General features: G+C 45.6%; 1 protein-coding gene across 1 annotated transcript in view; it reads right to left on the bottom strand.

Annotated features, from left to right (window-relative positions):
* Positions 1 to 23,654, bottom strand: part of SGPP2 (sphingosine-1-phosphate phosphatase 2) — a 34,999-nt gene extending 11,345 nt beyond the window's left edge. The window contains exons 1-3 of the mRNA XM_014879564.2: positions 23,457 to 23,654; positions 9,462 to 9,620; positions 65 to 244 (exon numbers count right to left, since the gene is read on the bottom strand). Of these exons, the coding sequence (XP_014735050.1) occupies positions 65 to 244; positions 9,462 to 9,620; positions 23,457 to 23,654 (537 nt within the window). The remainder of the gene's footprint in view (positions 1 to 64; positions 245 to 9,461; positions 9,621 to 23,456) is intronic.

Here is a 23,654-nt window from a genome sequence, read left to right as displayed (position 1 = left end):
CACAGGCTTTTCTTTTTTTTATCTATTTTCTTTTTCTTCTTCTGTTTTCTTTTGGTACCCCTACCTTGTACTGGTTCATGGTTGCAATGAAAAAGGAGAAGGAGATGGCTGTAGCTGCCATGGCGTGGGTGGAAGGCATCCCATACTCTGCATTCGTCCTCATCTCCAGCTTCACGACAGGTGGTGACAGGGGCCGAGGCCACTTCAGGATGTCCTTGGAGACCTGGCCTATGTACATCACTATCTGGGGACAGGAGAGGCCACAGGGCTGTCAGTCAGCACAGGCAATCCCCATGCAGCCCACCCAAGAACCACCTGCATTTCTGTGCTTTTTCCTGCAGAATCCACCCGTCCAAGTGGAGACTTATCCCCTTAATTATTAAAGGGGTTTCCATTAGCTCAGCCAGCAAAGGAAGTGGTGGTTTTGCTGCTCTGTGTGGTAACCTGAGCAGAAGAGGGCCCAAAAGGAGGATTGGCTGATGAGATTCAGCAATACAGGACAGTGTGAGACAGACAGCTGGCTCCCACCCCATGCCAGAGAAGTTTAAATTTCCTCCCTATCCCTTACAACCCCTCTGCTGCAAAGAAAACAGCCATAAGCAAAATTTTTCCACCCCCACTTTTGAATCACTGCCTTTCCCAGCTGTGTCCAGCACCAGCTCCCCCATTCCCAGCAGCTCCCACCCCACCTAGTGCTGCAGGAGCCCTGCTGGGATGCACCACCCGTGTGGTTATTAAATGACAGCCTCGGCATCCTCGCAGAGGCAGCAGAGGGAAAACTGGACAAGCAGCATGAGGTACCAGTTCTCCTGCCCAGCTCCCCAGTAAAAGGCTTTTATTCCCTGCTTGGGTCACCAGAGGTTTAAGCGAGGGCTGCATTAATTAGCTCCTAACAGCAACACAGTACTTTCAGGGGCAATGTCACATTCTCAAGTCAGCAAGGGCAGTGCTATCCCAGTATCCCTGAGAGCTGCTGCCCATCCAGCCCTGCCCAGGGCATCCTTGGCTCCTTAGCACCCTCTTCCCAAAGGCAGCAGGCTGTCAGCATCCACATCTGAGAAAAGTTAACCAGGCTGCCCCTGTAGGATGTATTTGCTTTCTGTTGTAACCCTCCTCCCTTTAGATAATGTAGCCACACATAGGTGGAGGAGGCTCTTTAAAACAAAGCCAAGTGAAATTTTTTTCTTTTTTTTAATACAAAAATCAGGTTAACTGGTGTCTACCATAAAAGCTCAGTTGCTGTGTGAGACAGCTCTCTCTTCTGCTTCTCATGCTTCCACCAGCAAAGGAGGGGGCTTAAAATAACATCCTTCCCTTGCTACTGGTGTTGGCCATATGCTGGAACAGCAACACAATCACCCACTCCCACATTCGTCACCAGGCACATTGCGTCCTTCTCTCTCCCATCAGCCATTTAAAAAATGGTTTCACATTAAAAGAAAGATGGCAGAATTCAGGATTCACAAGTCAGGACCAGGAAAAGCCAGTCACATTCCTTCATCTTTCTCTCTACAGCAAAACACACACCAGAGAGTGCTAGACTTACAGCCAGCACCAGGGCCTGGAAAAGTGACTGCAGGTGCCTTTGCAGCCTTTATCCCTCAGCATGTGAATCACTTTAGTGCCTTATTATCAGCAGCAGGTGGGACACACAGGGCCCAGGGAAGGCAGTGAATACCCTGCCCCAGACTGCTCACAGCAAACAACGGCTCAAGGAAAAAACATCTTTGAAAAACCTACTTTGTGGGTTTATTTAGTTAATGCCATCAGTTTCCAAATGGATGCAGGCACATGTTTGGAAGTTAATTAAATTCCAGGGTTGAAAGAAAAATTACTCTCTCAGGCAGAACATAAAACATTGAGGCTGCCATTTGTGATACCATCTGAGAGGCAAGGTAGGATGAGCCAGTTTATCAGCAGTCCTCTATAATAATGACTTCCACTTGTGGAAGTATTATTAGTACTAGAACGTAAGAGCATTGCAGAAAAGGAAATGAGTCATCCCAAAAATGAAGGCTATGCTAGGACTCCTGTGACGGGGAAAAACAGACTGAATGCTGGGGGTGGGATGGGTAAGTGAAAATACCAGGCATCCTCACAACACCCTCCCCTTCTTGGCCCCCCAAATTAAATTCTGGCCCTTCTACTTTTTAGAAACACATTGCATAGATGGTAAGGAGAGGTGAGACCGTCATAAAACATGCAGGGGACTCCAGAACATGCTCAGACTAAGCAGTGATCTCTGAAGCACCAGACCTTTGCCTTCAGCTTATCTGGGTACCATGCACGTGACTTTACACACATTGTCCTGAATTCTGTGGCAGAAGCAGCGCTTGTGGGTGGGGTGAAACACCCCCAGCAGCTGGCAGGCTTCCCGAGACAATGATGGCAGGTGCACATTGCTAAAGGCCACCCCGCACAGGTGCTGCTGCTCTGTGTCACTGCTCTGTGTCACTGCTCTGTGTCACCTGCACCCCAGGTGCACAGCGCCTGGGGGAGCACGGCAATGCCCAGGGAATGCCAGGCTGCAGGGACACGGCACTGCCCAGGGAATGCCAGGCTGCAGGGACACGGCACTGCCCAGGGAATGCCCAGGGAATGCCAGGCTGCAGGGACACGGCACTGCCCAGGGAATTCCAGGCTGCAGCACTAGTGGGACCCATCCAGCAGTGCCCACCCCTGCCCTTCTCTCATGCACATCCATGATCTCCAATGCAATGAAAATTACCCTGAGCTCTTCCTGGTTAAATCCTTGCAACAAATGTAAGCAGCAATAAAAATACCAAACAAATGAACAAACAAACAAAAAAACAAACAAAAAAAAAAAAACAAACCAAAAAGAACCCCCAAAACTGTAAGCAGCTTAAACCCAAGATCTTCCTCACACTGGTGCCTCCCACTACAGCTGGGCTGGCCTGTGCTGAGGGCAATAGCAACACTTTACAGTAAGCCCAGACTCCAGGTGAAGGAAAGGCAAGGCTTTATTGCCACTTTGTGTGAACAGCATTACATTTTACTACACAAACGCAATTGGCAGTTGCTATAGCAGCAAGACAGTCTCTGTGGTCTTTTTCTGAGAGCTTCCTCTTAATTTGCTCTGAGTCATGTATACGGTCCATCTCCAAAAATACTTCTTCACCTGAGCCTTTGCATCAGGATAAACAAGACAAATCTATCTTTGTATTTGAACGGATCATGCTTTAGTGAACAACTGCAGAACCAGATTTGAGCATTAGCATCCACACAGATGTGGATACCTCTTCATTTGTTCCAACATCTGCAGGAGATCCCTCTGGGGTGAGGGACTGCTCCCCTCCCTCTGAGCACCTGAGTGCCATGCAGTGACCTGTTTCCCTGACATTCCCACACCTCTGGTGTGTAAATCAGCCATCTAAGAGGAGGTTTTTCTCACCTGCAGGTGTTTGGCATTTGCAATGGTTGCCCCTCACTCCTCACATGCATCACTCCCATGACAGGAAGCAAGAGCTCTGGAAGCAGATTTACCACCACAGTGCAGACATTGTGGAGCACACAGACACAACTAGGCCAGTTCCCTGAGCAGAGGCATGGCAGCACTGCCACAGAGTGGAATTTCCCCTGTGGAACATTCCTATGGCAGCTGCCCAGACCCTGAGCCTGGCAGGATAGAGGAATCCTGCTCATTGCTGCAGCTGTGCTGTGTGTGGGGATCCTCCATCATCCCTGCCCTGCTACAGCCTCTGCACAGCATGGACACACCTGACCCTCCCACTGGCATATGAAGGTCAGGAGAACCAATTCTTTTTGTATTCTGTAATATTTCAGCTAACAAAGAGGAACCAGTTCACATTTGTTTTCAACTTCTGATTTTGCAGCTGTCCTTATCTTCATTATTGATCTATTAAAAGGACAAGACAAAATTCTAGAGAAGACACATGGTCAAATAGCATTGGCAACTTCTTCCCTGAGACTCACAGTGTGACAGCCTGACTTTGAATCTGCTGGTTCAGCTCCAAAATAGAAACTCTATAACCTGGCTCTAGAAACTGTGGCCTGCAGTAATATGTCATCTTCCCAGAAAGGAAATTTACAGTTTGAAAATGATGTTACTTTGGGTTTCTTTCACAAGCACTGTGCACTGATAGGAGTGACCAAGCATATTGAAGAAAAAAAAGAAGGATGCACTATTAATAAACACTTGCAGATTAGTCAAGTAGAAGACTGTATGTGGTTGCCGAGGCAGGCGTGACTTTGATTTAGCATACAGAAATTAAGCCAAGCACCCAGCCTGCACTCATCTATTCTCAGCATCCCCCAGGTTACGTGAACAGATAAACACTGCAGCAGATACTGGCTGTGACTGTGTCCCTCAAGCATCACTTGGTTCAGAGTGAAAGAGGAACAGGGCAAGGAAGAGCCTCTTTTTGTGCAAGTACTCCTCCAATCTCAAGAACTAAGGCTTGGCTTCAGGAAAGCACACCATGAAAGTGACTGAGCAGCAGAGTTGGCCCCTTGCCCTGGCAGCAGCCCAGGTGGAGGAAGCCCAGCAGAGCAGAAGAGCCCCAGACACCACCAGCCTCAGGCTGTGTCCTGCTCCCCATCCCCTCCTGGAGCACCAGGCTGCTCCCCATGTGCCAACACCAGCAGCAGGGCAGGGATCCTCCTCGAGGCACACACACCTTGTGGGAGAGGGTACCTGGCTCTCCTGGAGCTCCAGGACCTGCCATTTCCAGCATGGGCATTGTTTCCAGAAAATACATCAACCTTGTGCTGCTGCACAGGAACTTCTCACGTTTACCAAGGGTTTGGCCAGGGTCAATGGGACATTCAAGGTGGCATTCAGCTGCTGGGATGGGCAAACCCTTGGGCTGGCCCAGCCACCATGGGAACAGCAAATCCAGCAGGCAGGTCTCCAGCCCACCATAGGCAGCACAGCATTCACACCACAGCAAAGGGCAGCAGGAGGCAAGGGGACAGGGAAAACACAGCATGGGCAGCTTCCTAAAAAAGTTTTTTTTATATATATATAAGGAAGGAGGACTTTGTCTGAATTCAGGCTTCAGAAACACAAAACTAGAGCAAGATTAGTAGAACTTTGAGCCTCCGGAAGCACAATCAGAAAACACCCTAACACATTCGCTCTGTCTTTAAAAGAAGCCTTTAGACAAAATCTATAAGGTAGTTGACTATCTTATAATGGGCTTAGAGGAGAAAATTTGGCTCCTGGTAGCAGGGAAAAGTACTGTCACATTGATATAGTTTGTCATCTAACATCTAAAACTGGCAAACTGTTACACCTAGAAGTTCTATTGAAATACAAAAGGTTTCCAATTTAAACTTCACCTGAAATGATTCACAGTTTGTCTCAGTTATGAAAGCCCTATTGGCACTTTTTCTTCGAGGGTGGAGTACAGCTACCAGCTCTTGCAAAATTTCCTTTCAATCAACACTTTATCACCTTGCACACACCATTTATTTTTGTATTCTGACATGTAGTTACTCATGTGTCTGAATACAGTTTTACATGTTCCTGTGCAGTGCAATATTTGATGCTTTAAAGAGCTTGGCTTTCAAGTGACTGTTTGTCAGCAGTTCCAGGCTTGTTTCAGTGAAGTGTTGCAAAGGTGCTAAAACTAACAAACATGAGAATTGTTAAACCAAAAGTTTGCTTTCATGTGTGTTTTCCATCACTGCACAGCAATATCAGCGGCATCACAATTTCAGGTAAACTCCTGGTTACCCTGAGACCGAGTTCACAGCTCATCATTGCTGAGTAACTAAGTGCTGACAGCCTTTAGAAAGCTGTTCCTCTGAAAATCAAGATGGAAAGCTGAACTGCTGTGGGTTCAGACCCAGGACCTTCTCAGAGTTGCTGAAGATGTCCCTGCCCAGCTCTGCTCAGGGAGCCCCGAGGGGCACACACAGCCTGGCATCACCGGACACCCAAACTCTGCCTTCCTTCACAGGTGCCACCTACCCCTGAGTCAGCAGCTTATCACTGTGACATGCCAAAAGCTTCCACACTTGCCCCAACAAAGCCCATACTGGCCAGCTCTTATATACATTGCATAAATTAAAGTTTTATAGACCATAAAGATATGTGGCCTGAGGAAAAAAAAAACCCGGAAAAAGGAGATTTCCAGTCATGCTGAATAGCAAATGAAACAGTATTTTTTTCCTGATCTTTGCCTTTGAAATTCCACACCCAAATAAAGATCTCAAATCTGAAGCAGTGTAAAAAGTAAAAAACAAAAAAACAGAAGCAAAGTGAGCTTTTATCTCTCGAGCTGAGATGTGCAGTAAATTTAAAGTACATTTGGGAACTGTGTGAAGCTATTTTTCATCTCTGCACTTCGTGGCTGAAATTGCAAGAGACACAGGCATCAAAGCCTGGCCTGTGTAGTTTCAAGAGTGTTTATTTCAAATTGCTGGAGAAGAGGAGCAAGACACCAGAGCACCTTCATTCCTGACTCAGCACCTTGCTCAGAGGTTTCATACAGTTATTTCCTCCATCTGTCCACAAAGGTAAAGGTAAAGCCTGCACATGGAGTGTGAATCCTCAGAGACAAAGCCCCATGGAAGCACAACATGCTGCCTTGAGCTGCCAAAGCATCTGGATGCAACAACAGCCAGCATTTCCCAGAGCCATCCACCTGAACAGAAAAGCACAAGCAGCTGGCTCTGGGGACCCAGGGCAGGAGAAGACATTCCAGGGTCTAAGTCCACTCCTCTGCTGCTGCTGAAACAATCTCTTAATAATTTTTCTTTCTGCCCTTCACCCTTCTAGAGCTGTTTCACAACCTTTGGCTTCAACTGAAATTATTTATGACTGCCTTATGCATGCTTCTTCTTGTGACTAGTTTTATTTTAAGAAGCTCCTTCCTTCCCATGGTTTTAGCAGCCAGCCTCATTCTCTCTCCAACTTCATTTTGCTAGGGATTTATCTAAGCTTTCAGTCTCTGCCCAGAAAATAGTCTGTTCTTTAATCATCCCTGGCCCTGCTCCAATTTGAAATTATCTTTCTCAAATGGGGGTGACTGGCTCCGCATAAACTATTACAGATAAGATGGCAGGAAGTCTTTGTAAACAGCATTAATGCTGCTTTAAATTTTAAGGGAAGAAACTCCCCTGATTCATCCCGAGACACCAACATTTTAATTTCCAACTTGCAGCAGAAACTCACAGGTTTAAGTGAGAAACAGCACAAAAATACCACCCTCAGCACCTTCTACTTCTGCAGAGCCACTTCTCCTGGCCATGGGTGTCACTGTGTCACCATCATCCCTGCCAACCATGCTCCCAACATATCTCTGTGCTTTGCCCCTGGCTCTTGAAAAAGCCATTGCTGGTCCACTCTCTCCCTGCTGAAGAGCTTCACTAACAACCTTCCCTCATCCTGAGCACCCCCTTTAGAGGGGAATTACTCCCACCTTTCCCTTAGGGCTCTCCCTTTGATACCTGCTGCTTTTCCCAGATGGACAAGAGAATTCTGCAGAACATGCCTGTGTGCTGCAATTATCCCTTCATGCTCTTCCCAGCCCTCCACTCACAGCTGCTGTCAGACTATCAGGCTGCCAGGATTTTTACTGTCCTCTGACTCAGCTCTTCTTAGCCACACATGACCATCATGCATCCAGAAGCATTTCTTCCAAACTCCATCACCAAAACCTTCCAATTTAGGTAAAAGTACAGCTTTGTCCCACTGCCACCATGGTGTTTCCCATGCAGCTGAGCCAAATGTCACATCCATGACCAAGGCATCCGAGGCCAGGCTGGACAGGGTTTGGAGCAACCTGGAATAGTGGAAGGTGTCCCTGCCCACAGCAGCAGGGAGGGAAGTAGGTGATTTTTATGGAAGTAGGTGATTTTTAAGGTCCCTTGCAACTCAAGGCATTCTATGATTTTATGAGTCTGTTAGACAGACCAACACCAACAAGAGATCCTCCCAGCTGAGCATGGCACAACATTAACACATGGCCTGCACAGACATTTTTTGCCATTTCACTATTACATATAATTAATGTTTTAAAAACACAGATTGTCACAAGCCCATGTATTTAAAAGAGTTTCCTCTTTTCAGTATAAAGTGTAACTCCACAACTCAGTAAATGAAAAATAATATTACTTATCATAATATCAGATACTTGAATACTCTAAGTCAGACTATATCTGGCCAATACTCAGATGAACTCCTTGCAAGGAAAAGGCAAGGCAAGTCTACAAAAATGCATGTAAAGAATTCCAAAGGCTCATTTTTTTGAGCAATATGCAAACCCAGAAGGCAGTGACTACCAATTTTCCCAATTTTCATCTTCTGTGGCACGCTTCCAGAAGCTGTAGGTGTACTCCTGGCCAAAACCCAGCTCTAGTTATGCTGTGTCCACCTACTTCTAAATTTCATCTGCAAGTTATTTTTCATGTTCTCTTTATAAAATGTATTGACTAAGGTTACTGGCACAGAGCAACTGATGTCTTCTGTCCAAGACCGGGTGTATTTGAAGTGTATGACCCAATTCAAGTTGGCTTTATTATTTCTTATCATATTATTTGGTCAAAAGACAAAATACTATTAACCAGAATTGACTAGATCACAGAAAATCTTCACTGTAAAGCAATAAGCTTGGATATAATATTTAACTTTTTACCAGGCTTCAGTTTCTTAAATCAGTGTAGATTGATAGCTAAATCTGCAGGCTCTGCCACCTGGCAGAGGTGCTCCCTACCTCTTTTCTCTGTTCTAAAATGGTCTTATTTGGGCAGCAATATCCGATCAATACCAAGATGAGCAATGGCAGTGACAAAACAGCCAGTCCTGGCCTAAAGTGCTTGGTTTTCTCCTGTTTTTTCAGTGCTATAATGGAAATACATTATTCTGGACACCCCAAACCCATGCTGAAGCAATGTTGAAGTCAGTTAATTTGTGAATGATCTCATATTAATAAAAATCGATGCTTTCAAGTCTTAGCCTTCAACAGACAATCTGATCTTTCCCCCCTCAAATGACTGCAGAATTATTATTATTCCACTGCAGCCTGCATATCCCCTTACTATCAGGCTTATGGTAATTCCAACAAAGCCAGAACTATATGAAATTACACAGAAGAAATGAGAATAAGAGAAAGATTTCCTAAAGTGATGAAAAACAATCCCTGAAATACCATGACACATTGGGAAGGAAGTGTTTTCCCAACTGTTCTGTGTAAACTGTATCAAAAGCAGCTCAGTCAGTGATTGTGCTGAAAAAAAAAAATATCAGTCCAAGATGTGGCAGAGATGAAGAAACCCTGAATCAGAGGATGCCTCTCGCTTCCTCTCTCAGTATTGCAATGCCTTTTCTTCCTAAACATGAGCTACACATGAATAGTGCTGGTGCTTCTTTTGTTTGGAGGGATTTTGTTTGTTTGAAGGGTTGTTCTTGTTCTTAAATATTCATTTGCTATGGATACAGAATTAAAATTTAAATTAATCATAGAAATACTTACAGACCAAACAATTATCATTCTTCTAGACACAGAGTGGTCTATATTCCAGTAGGTAAATGGAAGGAAAGTGATATAAAAAATCTCTTCACCCAAAGCAGCTGAAAACTTGAACAAGTAGTAGTAGAAGTAGTTCTTCACAATATACTTCTGTGTGCAATCCTGGAAATGAGAGAATTTTATCGTTTCAGTGAAGTAGAAAAATATAACAAACACTTAAAATATTAGAAGTGCTATAGTTCCAAGTCCTTAAACCAAATCATTTGTTATAAAAGATGTCAATGAAGTTCAACTTTTACACTAGAATGAAGACTGTAGTGATAGCACAGCTACATTTCCTGCAGAGCAATAATCTATTCAGACTAACTAAGGCAGCAGTCACATGGACAAAGACTCTCAAGAAATGGGATCAGCCTTTCCTCCAGGGTAATCAGGTGTATTTCATAAAAGGTATTGACGTGCTAAGCTTGAAATTTCTACATCAGTAGACAAAGCCACCAGTGCTTTCACTGGAAATGCATTTTGAGGTGAAAAACTTAAACTGCAATTACTGAAGTACTTCATTTAAATTTTGACTTATTATAGCCCCTGAAATTTGCTGCCAGGTGCTGCTGATAAGAGCCCTCGGCAGAATTCTTCCCTGTGCCTCCAGCCCCGTGCTCCTGGTGTCAGGATGTCGTGGGACCACCCCACACTGAGTGCCACAGCTGGAAGATCCAGCTGCTGCACGGGGCTGGGCTCAGCAGCCACAGCTGCACGAGCAGATCCCGGGGAGCACAAGGCTCTGAGTGGGCAGAGCCAAGAGCTGCACCTGCCACCATCACATTTTCACCCCAACATTTCAAGTGACAACAAGGTTGTCTTTTACTAGTAGATGCATTGCAAACAGCTACATGTTAGCACTTTATTTATTCATTTTATTTAGCATGAAATTTCATTCACTCTCTGGATTTGGCAGCTGGATGATTTCATCAGATGTACCCCACCTAACATGCTTGTTTTCCCTCTTCCAAAATGTGACACCCAGCCCTCCAGAGCTGGGAAGCCACACAAGAGCACACATTGCTTAGGCCATGACCTTGGCCATTTGTTGAATGTGTCTAGAAAAGGTTTTCTGCTGCTGCTGCTGCCGTTTGGGACTGGGACACCACTAAGAAGATTCACACTGTGAGCAGGAGCAACAGGCAAGTGAATGACATTTTGTAGGTACACCTGTCATTTCAGGAAATAAGGAGATAGACAGATAGACAGGAGTTTTGATTCAGGAGAGGAGCAATTGGCTTTTGCCAATATAGTCTCACTCCATCTTCCCCCAAAAATCAAAAATATGTACATTGGCTATGTAAATACAAGACGAAAGAACTTCCTAAAGATGAGAACTGAGAATGGATCATGAAGGTCTCAGCACAGACACACTAAGTTAAGATACAGCTTTGACATAAGCTTGTAAAACTCCCCAAATAGGAAAACTTGCTCGGAGCTGGCTGTGTAACTAGTTTACTAAAGAGAAACTCTCATTCTTACATGCTAGTGAGAAAACATAAAAATTGTCTAAGGAGTCTAGACATGCACTTGTGACTCATTGCAAAAGCCATTAGAAGTTCCAGTCTCTTCATCTGCTTTTAATGCAGAGATGAGGCAAACTGCAGGGAGATGACAACAGCAAGATGGAAAGAACTTGCATCCATTCAATTATCATAAAAACCTCACTACTCGAATTGATTTTTACACCAACAAACAGGAAAAGATGAGTCAACATTTTTTGAAATGCCAGGGTCAGAGGAATATTCCCCATTCTATCAGGCACAGAGATCACAGAGGAGTTACTGGCATCCCTCTAGGATAACAGCTCTGCTGTGGCTGGCTGCATGACAGAGCAATCAGCCTGAGTGTCTCAAATCTCTTTGCCACTTAGAAAACACCCCCAGCACAATTAGCAACTCCAATGCTTCTGTCTGAGATCCTGAAACTCTATCTGGTGACACTTAACATAGACTCACAGAAATCTCTCTTCTGGCACCACTAACTTCTCACTTAAGCATTAATCTCCAAGGTATTGGGAATTATGGGCTTGTGTGCTTTAGCTCAGAGAGGATCAGACACATCCCTAAGGTAATGCTTTTATACTTGCAACTTCATGGGATGAGGGATAAAACTTTCTAATTCTAGTAACTGTTTTGTGGGGGAAAGTACGGTTTATCATGTTCTAAAAGAAATGTGGAGTTAAAAAAATATTTCCAGGCTGAAGGCAGGTCCAAGTCCTTCAACATGATTCTTAAAAGCTCTCTTTTTTCTTTCTTCCATTCCTTTTCTACCAGAAATCACATACACACACGCTTGGTTGGGATTTTAGCATCTTTTTTGGCTTTTTAATTCTACACTAGCAGTTGTGCACAGCCAGTGTGTGTGACAGGGGACAAGCAAAGCCTGTCTGTGACACCATGCTGGCAGAGTGCCACAGAATCACTAAACTTGATGCTTGGTAGTGCACGGTAAAAAAGTGATGTTTGCACTTGTTATGATCCCAAAGCACTGTAAGTACAGCAAGCCTCCTCCATGAACCTTCAGACTGCAGTTAGCTCACATTTACTATCTACACCCACTATTTCTGCAGAAAGCAAAGAGTGCAGTGCTTTGTGAAGCACCTTCCCTTTTTATTCTCATTCAAACCCCAGTGCAGAGAAACCCATTATTTGTGTTAACATCTTCTAACATTCCCAGAAATTTATCCAATCTCTAATTTTAAGTAACTCCTATCTTTAGACTAGGTTATTCTTAATGTACTGCAGTGACCTGATGCCTTCCACAATGCCTGAAGCCCTTTCAGCAAATCAGCCCTTCCATCCATCTCCATTGCTATTCAGTCTGGATCAAAGAGGTTTTAATGGACAGCAATTAAGGCTGCAGATAGTCAGAATTTTTAGAGCATTAGAAACAAGATGTAATAAGCCTCAACATTCACAGACACAGGAGACAGGTAATTTCACAAAAATGACCCTTCTCATCAGCTATAAAGCACCTATTTTGAAAAACCTCAAGTGCTCAGTCTACAAGAAACTCTCATGGATGTATGAGTCTCCATAAATAAACTACCCAGCTATTGGCACAGAAATGGCTATTGCAGGTCATCCCAGGGGTGGGTCACCCACGCCAGCTGCTGCCACAGCACCCACCCAGCCTCCCTGGAGCATGGGAGCATCCCCAAAACATTCCTACAGGGCCAGCAGAGCAGGACAAACCCACACTGTGGTGGCCCTGGGGGTACAATAGCACACAATGACACAGCACAGGAGGAATCCATCATTTTAAGAAAGGATGTAGATATGCAGTGTTTAGCCTTCAAAGCTGAAGCAAAGGAAGAGCAGCTGAGCCACTAACATAATAGATTTAAAATGCATTTTAGGGAAAAAACAAACTGGCTGTGCAAAGATACTACTCCTTGCAATTCCTCTGGGAGGTCTCTTGTCAGAGAGCAAAACAGGCCCCAGCTTTTCTTGCCCTGTCTCTAGAGACAAGCTGGGCAGCATCAGACTTCTAAGGCTCAGAGTCTGACCCAGAGATCCCATTAACCAGCACTCTGTTCTCAGCTCTCAATTACTTGGGATCTTTCAGAAGATGTACATGTTTAATTGAAGTTCTTGAAGTCCCTTGCTCCCCTTCCAACAGAATTGCCTTGCAAAAGATTAGGAGTTTCCCTCTCAAAGTCCCTAATTAACACATTACATTCTTTTCACTTTAAGGTCTTTTAATGCAGTAGAAGAAAGGGTTCTAAATTTGGAGAAGCTACCAAAAATCAGTCACAAAACAAAAAAAATCAAATTCCAGTCTAGAGGTTGCTGTACACAAAGACAATATAAATCAGAAAATTCAGGCCCACAGAGCTGTACTGTTTAGAGTAAAACCAGAGGGAAAAAGCCATCTGTACTGGAGTACTCTGCATAAGCAGTCAGTTGTGCATTACTTTATATTTATTAACTGTACCAAGTTAAAAAACGAACCTATCAAGTCACAACAAAAAAAAAAATTAGATACTGGTAATTAGACTTTGGAAAATAAGAAAAAGAAAAACTCATGGTTATCAAAGGCTTCAGCTCTTCCATCCAACTGCACAGCTGCACTTCAAACATGTTGAGTTTCCTGAAGATCCAGCAAGCAGCCAAGAGCAGCCAACACCACTGCAGCACCTATGCATCCACCTTCCCTGGGAGCACCAGCACTGCAACCCATTGCTCCAGGAGGAAGAAATGGTGGCCAGGGAACAGGGGCTGTGCCCCCTGGGAGATCCTGGTGTGGCCATCAGCCCCTGGCAGGGTGCACAGCACCCATGGTAGGGTGAGGGGGGAGCCAGCAAAGGAGCAACCCAGAGTCATGGGAGGGACTGCAGAGAAGTCAGGAGGCAGCAGGGGCAGGACAACAGCACAGAGAGCCCACAGAGCACACACAAGGAGCCTCGAGGCATCAGAAATACACCTAAGCAAGCTCATACATCTGTGCAGCTTCCCACTCAGTTTAAATGCTTTAAAACAAGTAATTAATTTTTTAGTCTCTGCAGAACATGAGGCAGAGTTTTCAATAGCACTCCAGGTTTACAGAGTGCTGCTGGAGGAACAGCTAGAGCCAACCAAAACCTCAGAAATGTGGAAATGGAGACAAACAGAAATCACAAGAAAGTCCTCCATAAATGTTATAACATTTTGTCCAGCTCTGCTGTTGGCAGCATGTCCTTGTTGACCAGCACACAGAGGACACATCCAGCTCCAGCTGTTGTGCAAGCAAAGACAGCAGCAGGCACTCCTGGCCTAATGAGCAGGGATGTGGCCTGGAACCATCAGCTGATACAGAAGACAGTCATTGCATGAGACATAACAATGCTCAAGCTCCAAGCCAGAGAGTCACAGCACCTTCAGTGATCTCAGGTAAAGAACCAGTGGGGAGCCTAAAAATCAAGTAGAATCCTGGCAGTTTCAGCAGTTTCTGAACTCCAAAAGGCCATTAGACCAACTCTCAGCAAGGTACAATAGAAGAGCAGTGCTGCACAGCCAACAGCACCAGGGATGGATGGAAGCAGTCTGAAAGGGTGGAGCTATGCTTTGCAGACCAAAGGCTGAGACCACCCAGAGACAATAGGAAAGGTCCATGAAGGTCTCCCAGCAACACTGTCCCCCTGGGCACAATGCTCATTTAGTCACCACACCTTACATCAGTCCCTGTGTTCCCTTCAGCCTGTACAGGATGGTCAGAGACAGGTACACACATCTGCACATCAACACACCCAGCACACTGAAGCTGGAATGGGTCCAGAACATAGTTCAGACACTTCAGTTTATGTGTGAAGATTGCATTTTTAAACCTTCATATTATTTCCCTTCCACTCTGATTAGTAGTTGGGAGATAGACTGAATTTCAGGTTTTATTTCTGTGTCTTGCTCTCAAAGTAGCCTACTTCCTTGGGCTGAAGGAACACACATAGAAGTAGCAGAATCTGCCAAGTCATTTAAATATAAAGTGGAATAATATAAGACTAGAGTCGACAGAGTATTTGTTTAGGCAATTAATAGGAAGAAAAAATTGATTATGTCGCCTTCCTTAAAGAAACCAAAGTAAGTCTCTTTCAGATCAAAAGGGGAGTGGCTGCTAAGGAGGCTGAGATTGCTTGTGAAGGACCATGCCTGCAGCCACTGGGAAGGACAGCCTCACATTTCCTGACAGACAGCCCAAACCAAGGCTGGTCCAGCTTGTCCACCAAGGATGGATGGCTTACACCCCCTCACTCTGGTGGAAGTTTGTCTAACCTGTGCTTACCAAACCAGAGGTGGAAACTCCACTGCTTGCTCCAGGCCATCTCCAAGTGCTTTGCTCTTCTGCCACTCAGCTTGAAACTTTCTTGCTGAAATTGAAACCTACGGCTGTTTTCTTATCTACTACAGAGAAGGAACAAATTGTTTCCTTCCTGTGAAGGCTGACAAGAAGAAGATTGTTATAAGCATTCAAAAATGACATAACTGTCCTTTCTTCCACTCCCTAATCATCTGGTAATTCTTGCAGGGGGTACTAAACATTTTCCAGACACAGCACCTAATATGCCTGTCTTGAATTATGGAGCCCAAAGATCAGATGTGACTCTTCAGCAGAAGGATCAGTCCTGCACAATAATGCCATTTATTCTGTGGGCAGTTTTCAGAGGTTTGTCACCATTGAACAATGTCAAACCTGTGATTTCAAACAACGGCTTTTCCTCCGTGAAATCTCTACCACATCTATTGTTCCATTCTACAGCTGAGTCTACACCTGCTTCTTCAATAAGTATCTGCACCTATTGAAGTCAATTTTCAATTGCACCTTCAGCTTGACAAGACTGACTTTTGTTCTCATCCTCCAGCCTAACTGCACTTTCTTCTAAATTCATCTCACACCTACATTTCCAGCTGGGGATTTCCACATGGCTCTGAAACGTGTTCTAAAGACATTCTTATCACTTTCCATCATAAGTTGTCCATGGTGGCACTCAAACTCACAGGCCATTTAACTTCCTATATTCCTTTCTCAGCAGATGCCTGGAGAGTTGACATCCATGATTCAGAGAATCATAGAATAGTTTGGGTTGGAAGGGAATCTTTAAAGATCCTCTAGTCAAACCTCAAACCGACCAGCTCATATACTTTGGAGCTTTTGCTTGTTGCTATTGAAAAGGCAAGACAGTCTGACCTTCCTCCACACTGTGGTGTCATGGGATCAGGATTATGTTTCACCCCTTTTTTTGCAGTACAGTTTTGAGGAACTCTAATAGGTCTACCTTCCACCGTGATCTTTTTGAGCACACAGCTCAACACACCATTCCAACATGGAGGGTAACACCTCTGCATTCATTTCCTTGCCTGCTCTTTATGGAAAGCTGTTCCTCTCATGGTTATTCCAGTTGCTGGAGTAACTCCCCAGTTCTGGCACTTTTGTTATGATTCACTGATGTGTGTCAGCAGCTTTTTTTCTGCCAAGAAAGCTGCACAACAGCAGCATAAATAGGGCCATGCACTTCTCCTCCTTGATGAGCTCATCTCCTGCATTCCCTGAGCCCTGCTTTGCCAGGCAGAGGTTGGGCAGCTTGGACAAGGCTGTTTCAGCTGCCCTGACAGGTGTGGGTGAACTTCTCATGCACTTCAGCATCCTCCCACGTTCCAGGAGGAACTGGCCAATTTGTGCAATATAGAAACAACAGGGCAAGAGAGGCAGGCAAGGGAAGGGCAGAAGGAAAAGGCTTCCTTCCTCCCTGTTTTACACTGGAAGAACAGGTTTATTTAATTGCATTTTAATTTACAAGAATTAGGCTGTAATTTTGTGGGGTGCAACACAGAGCCTGCACCTGGAAATGCTTGAGGAAGGTATTTTAAGGATTAGGTAGCACCACTGTCTGTGGACAGAGGGAGGAAGATGTAAGTTAATTTTAGGCAGTTCAGAAAGATAGGGATTTCAGCTTCAAAACAGATATCAGATTCCTCTGAAACTTGCTGTACTTTGTGTTTCCAAAGGTACAGAGTTACTAAAACTGTTTTTGGGTAGAAGGATGTGCCACAAAGAAGCAGTTTTCCAGCAGCACAGCATTAGATGGTCACCCTGCCCACACACTCACCCATCTCCCTCAAGCACCACCACCTCTGAGTTTTGACTTCCTGCCAAAACCAAATGAGTCAGAGTGTTACTAGGGCCTGCCTGGCTGCTGGATAGCCATGGTGTTCTGCAGAGATACTGAGGAGGAGGAACGGGAAGACTCTCACTCAGTTTTGCCCCAGCACACCATATCTGAGGAGATCCTCAATAGGAGCTGAACTCAACCTAACCTAATCCAACCAAACAGAAACTTGCAGCAATGGTAAATGACCAGGAGAACCAGGACTTCACTGTTACATTTCTTTTTAGAGCAAAAAGCTTGTTCTCACCTTAAGATTTTGTTTTAGAAATTAACTATGGCCTGGAAGTTTGATACCATAGATTAATGATTTATTTCTACTCAGCAGCATCATGAATCTAGTCAGCTAATTTTTTCACAAAGATTAGTTCAATGGCAGAGGTCTGTTCTGAGATGCACAGAGCAGTAAGGCTTCTGGAATATAAACATAGTAACACCATACCATTTTCAGACAACTAAACTATTTTAATCTCTTACAATCAGGCACCAGCAGAGGGTGAAGTGACTTCTTTGCCAGCAGATATTTCCAGGACTCGAGTCAAAGAGCAGTTTCCTAGGGTAGTGCTGAATAGAGCTTTGGGTTAAGTACCATCACATAAATAAAAGTGCCTTGTCCATGCACTCCCACAAAGCACAGACCCCTGTAAGGAGGAAGGGATGTGTTCAAATTGCAGCTGCGGCCGTGGAGAGGCACATGGGAGGACAGCTCAGCAGCCAGCCCATTCCTGGGAGGAGAGCTGCAAATAAGGTATTCTTTGTTCTCTTGCTGCCTCATTATTAGTTGCAATTAATGCAAGCCATGCCGATGTCAGCTCTGTTTCTGATGGGGAAGCACACAGGGAGTCCAGCATGTAACCTGATGTTGCCAAGTGCTGCTCCAAGGCTGGATCTCCCACCCCACTGAATGAGACACTCTGTGGCTGCAGCCCCCTTGGCACTCTCCCAGCCAGCAGGGCTTGGCACAGCTCTGGGAACACTTTTTGGCAGGTGCTTGCAAGCTTTAGAGCATTTCAGTCTGTCCCAGTCCAAAATTCACCCTGGCACCTCACACGTGCAGGTGACATGGCTGTGAGCTGCCCTTCTCTAAGGACTCCCTTCCCCTCACTGAACCTTTCTTTCAATCTTTTGCTTGCTCTGCCTTTTGCTTCAGCCACAGATCCCGGTGGGTGGGCTGTGTATTTGCCAGGGAGCAGATTCCTCACTGCTAATGCCCCTTTCCACTGCAAACATCCAGGCTTTGCTCTTGTGGCACAACTGAGGTGTCTGACACTGACTCCTCCTGTAAAATGAAGCACCCCGACATTCTCACTTCTCAAAGGGGAATGGCAATGGGGAACGCTAAAGGCACTACACCTCAAGCTGGTTGACTTAAGAAAGCAGTCATAATTCCATCCAGTGGAGCAAGCTGCAAAGGGGATAAAAAATTACCTGGCCTGGGGTGATAGTGACCAATTCCTGTGTGCCAGAACCCAGAGGCTCAGGGAACCCTAGTAAGAGAGGCTTGCAACTGCCAGCTGTCTTCAAAAGGGAGGACTAAACATATCTAGCAATAAATATTCAAAAATTTAGTAATAAAATAAATAAATTTGCAATTTAGCTCCACATTAAAGCATTTACAGTCCTCTACATCTATACCAATGGCAGTTTACCTTGGGAAAGTAAATTACAGGTGCTATCCAAACTGGACTGATATGAAATCCTTTAAAGAAGGAAAGTGAACAGGCATTTTAAATTAAAATTTCATGGTTTAGACAATACTACCTGTACCCTCTAGACCTCAGATTTACTTCCATAGCAATCATTAGTCACCTTCCACTGCCCAGACGACCCATACACATTCCCTGCAGAGCATAAAAATGAGATAAATTGAAAGAACTGGCTGTCCAAAGGAATATTCCAGAACACATTTTCTCCTGCTTCTTGTCTGTTAAATCTAGTCCTGTTCTCCAGAGAGCCAAATGAGAAAAACGACAGCAGATTAACTTTTATTATTCTGGTTGATATCTGAACTAATGGCCCAAGACATTCAGCAGAATTATAAAGCAGTAAGTGGCTCAACTCCAAGCACTGGAATTAATCTTAGGATCCTGACAGCTCCTCATTATGCGGTCCAGTGGCCTCCAAAAAGATGACTCAGACTGTGAGCCAGGAGGCACTGAGTCATGAAGCATATCATCATCATCGGTGTAAGGACCTGGGCTGGCAGCACAGCCCCTTACAGGTGTGTGCCCCTGTGCCAGCACTCACTCTCTCAGCAGCAGGCACCACACAAGATACCTATTGCAATCAGCAATAAATCACAAACTTTTGTTAGCTTCAGGTGTTTCTGCAGCAAGATCCTGAAGATGAGATGATAACAAACAGCACACACCTGCCTTTGCAGCCTGCTCTCCAGAGGGGATGCAAGGCTGCTCCCTGAGGAGAGGCAAACCCAGTGCTATGAGATTCTCACAGGGTTGCCACACACTACCTGAATCTTGGATGTGACTCTGTCATCTTCCAAAGGACCATCACTCAGGACTGGCCAAAACCCTCCAATGAAACCATCTCATTCATAGAGATTAACACTGTCTCTCACCGGCTGCTAAAACCTCAAACCAAGAGCTGGACACATGCAGGATGGTCCAGCTCCCTCGGCAGCCCTGCCAGGCAGGGGACACGTGCACACAGAGTACCAGAGCACAGGAGTGATGCTGGGCAACCCGAGCCTTGTGCTCAGCCCATTGAAACTGGAAACTGAGTCTCATGTTTCCCCAGCTGCAGCTCCAAACTGAGGAGCTTCCAAAAGTTCAGCTGTATTCTCTAGGGAGATAAAGTGTTAGCACTTGAAGCAGAAATGCCTTGCTGCCTATTCTCTTAGCAGTGCTCGTGGGCTTTTTTCACAAGGGTTTGCCTGTCCTGCTGAACCCACCTTAGCTACCACTAAATTACTGCTGCATGGATAGGGAAACAACATGAAACAAAGTAAGCCTGCAAAACAATTTAAAAAGAAAAAGCAAGATTCCAAAGCAGATGCAAAAATCTATTGCAAGGGACCATCACAGAAGAAAGACCTTGACTCAGGCTCTAGAGCAAGCATGCTTCAAATTACCAGCCATCCCATCACAGCAAAAACAGTGTTTTCATCTATATCCTGCAAGTAAGTGACCACATTTTTGGGGACTGTAATACATCTGAGCTAGATGTGCAGTTTGTACCTACCTTCTCTGTTTCTGTCACCATCACCGGGCAGTTATCCTGATTATTATCCTCCTCACCTACAGCATGAGCAAGAACCACTGAACATCAGCAGGCAGTTTGTAAACATTGCACCAGTTTGGGGCAGTCCTGACAGTTAAGGAATAACTACTGTGTAAACATGAACTGTACTCTCTCAAAGGCAGGAAGACAGATCTCAAAATGATAAAGCATCTGGGAAAGGAAGAATGGAGAAAGACAAACAAATCTCTACAAAGAATTTTGAATAGAAGGCTAGTTTTTTCCTTTGTACCCTTTCATTCAGGCTATCAATTTCAGGAGCAAAAGTCCACCAGGAGATTAGAGATAAGCAAAGCTCCACTTTTTATATATATATGGCTTTTATTTGGCCACTCACAGAACACCAACTTCAGGCAGTAAGTTGGTGTTTTTAAGAGCACAGCTTGAGGATTTCCTACAAAGCATCGGGAAAAGATACCTTTTAGCTGTTCCAGAAATAAATTCCTTGTGAAACAAACTAATAAGAGAAAGCAGTACAGAAAAGAAATTAGTATTAGCCAGAGACAGGATAATTACAAGAAGTTGCTCTCTTGTCTTCTGTAGTAATAAACCCAGACAGTTTCTCCACTAAAAGCCCATAGATAAAATATCTACTCCAAGCCAGGACATAAACCCAGTTAATGTTCTGGTCTAGCACCATTCTGTATCATCCACAGACATCGAAGTTTGCATTTGAGGTATTAAAAAGTGATTCTAAATGATCTGCTAACCAAGGAACATCAAGAACATGGGCTATGTGACTGATTCATTATTTAAGAAACACATGCAGCCACAGCTGTCACATCTAGGCATTTCATTCCTTGTCTCATCTCATGGCATCTCCTGTGGGGCAGGCAGGACTGATTTACAAAGATTCAGACACTCAGCCACTCATGCTGCTGCTGGCCACTGTAATCAGTCCTTGTGGCTTTTTTTTCTTAAACACACATTTAAATCTCCAGGTTATACATAAATGAAGATGCTGAATCGCAAGCAGCACTGCTGGCACAAACGTATGTAATAATTAAAAGCCTCCTTCTTCCAGAGGAAGAGCTGTTCTGTCTTTTTAGCCCTTTGAGACATCCTCTCTCCTCTCCATGCAGTATGGCATCTTCCCCTACCAGGTGTGTCCATCCCCTCCCGAACTACCAGCCCTCAGTTCCTTCTCCCCAGAGCCTCTCCAGCTGGGCCACCCTGGCATATCCAGCCCATGTCAGATGTGCCTCCAGCTGGCACTGGAGGAAGGGGAGATGTCCTGGAGACATGGAGCTGTGGCAGTCCCATTGTCCAATAAGCCATTCACATCTTCTTCACTGCATGCAATATGCTCTGTTTTTACAGGTATAGCCTAGTGGTTGTCAAGAACTTACACAGGAGAACCTTTAAGTCAGTTGCATCAGTAAAGACAAAGCAGTGTGAAAGTTACTGCCTTGTAGAAATCAACTGTCCTGATGACAAGGACTTGGAAACTCCCAAGTTTCAGGAAGGGATGGATAGGCACAGAGCCACACAAGGCTCCAGGAGGGAGATGCAAAAGCAGCACTTCAGCACCTTTCTGCAAACGCCTGCAGCTGGCAGCAAGGAAATGCCACTGTCCATAGAGAATTCATGGCCAAGGAATTTGCTATGCAAATGAGACTCCTAAACCTGCTTATTTGCAGATAAATCAGGGTAATCCCAAGTCATTTAGCAACAAAGCAGGGGGTCTGAGTCTTAGCCTAAGGTAGATCCAGATTTACTTTTCCCATATCTTGTCAGGTTGCAGAAGACCCTCCTTGTAAAAATGGACTTTTCACTTCCAGTTTCGATAAAAAGGAACAGAGAGAGCCTGTCTTTGTAATTCTACCACTTCACTGAAACACTGTTCAATCTATTACTCCCATCTTCATTTTGGGGTGTTTGAACCCAAGTTTCACGTTTCAGAAGCAAATGTCAGAATTCTGTGGAAATAAACCTTCCTGCTTCTACCTCCAAGTTTCACGGAATCTCCCCCAGAACGCATTCATCCTTCACATAAAGGTAATTGTGCCTTACTTCATGAAACCCAAAGCAATTGCTCAAGGTGAACAGCTGCATTCATGGAGCATTAACTTGGACAAGATTTTAGTATCAACACTGCTACATGAACTACGTCACTGTTCAAAAGAAAGCAGTGATAATAAATCTTTTAGTGAATAATCTGTATAGTTTACCCAAAATAGAGCTTACTGTAGTTCAGAAGTGAACAGACTGAACTACATCTAATCGAGAAAGAATCAAGAAGCAGGTAAGGAAGAATTTTAGATGCTTGAAATGGGAAGCTAAGCACTGGATGTGGAAAAGGGAAGAGTAAAATAGTATGGAAGGGAAGGAGAGGTAGAGTTGTGACATTCATGGCTGGTCCATGAATGGTTTATGTTGCAGGTAGAGTGTGGAAACCCATTATCACACCTGCTTTCCAAAAGGCACCACAAAGCGATCTGCTAATGAATCCAAGTCATTACAGTAGAAGCAAAAGCAGGTCGTCCGACCTGTACACATGGGTTGCATCATGCCCTTCCCTGTTCCCTTCTGATACACAGGGGAATTACAGACCGCGCCGGGAAACGCCGCGACCTGCCTGGCCAGCGGGAAGCGCAGGAGCTGAGCCTGTCTCCATCAGCACCTCGGCTGCAATCAGCAGGGCTGAGCCGCTCGGAGCGCACACCGGGCGGCAGGGGCCGGCTCGGGCACAGCCATGCAGAGCGCAGTGGCCGGGGACAGGCGGCAGGTGCGCCCCGCACGGAGAGACACCCGCGGGGAGCAGAGCTGCTCCTTCCCAGCCGCATCCCGGGGCCAGGCTGCGGTGCCCTCCAGGCCCTTCTGCAGGCAACTCCGCTCGCACCGACCGCCCCATCCCGGGGGAGCGCGGAGATCCCAAAGACGCCTCCCCTGCGGGGCCGGGATGCAGCCGGGCTGCGGCAGCGCACAGCGCTCCCCGCCCGCAGCCAGAGCCCTTTTCCCTCCTCCCGGCCCGGCCCGGGCAGGCGGCGGGATGCGAGGGGACCCTCCGGGGGCGGCTCTGCTGAGTCACAGCCGCCCCCCCGCACTCACTCACTCACCTGCGGGCCGGGGACAGCGCGGCCGGAGCCGGCCGGGCAGCGCAGCGCGGCCGCTCCATTGCGGGCACCGCGCTCCCGGAGCCCGTCCGCGGGGTCGCCGCTGCCGCCGCCCTCCTCGCCGGCGGGGAAGAGCCCGCAGGAGCGCTGGAAGCGCGCCACGGGCTGGGAGCTGCGCAGGGTGCCCAGCAGGCGGGCCAT

Source organism: Sturnus vulgaris, chromosome 10 (genome assembly GCF_052056855.1).
Source record: "Sturnus vulgaris isolate bStuVul1 chromosome 10, bStuVul1.hap1, whole genome shotgun sequence".
NCBI lineage: Eukaryota > Metazoa > Chordata > Aves > Passeriformes > Sturnidae > Sturnus > Sturnus vulgaris.
The sequence above is the reverse complement of the archived record's forward strand: the minus strand, read 5'-3'. Positions and strand labels throughout refer to the sequence as shown.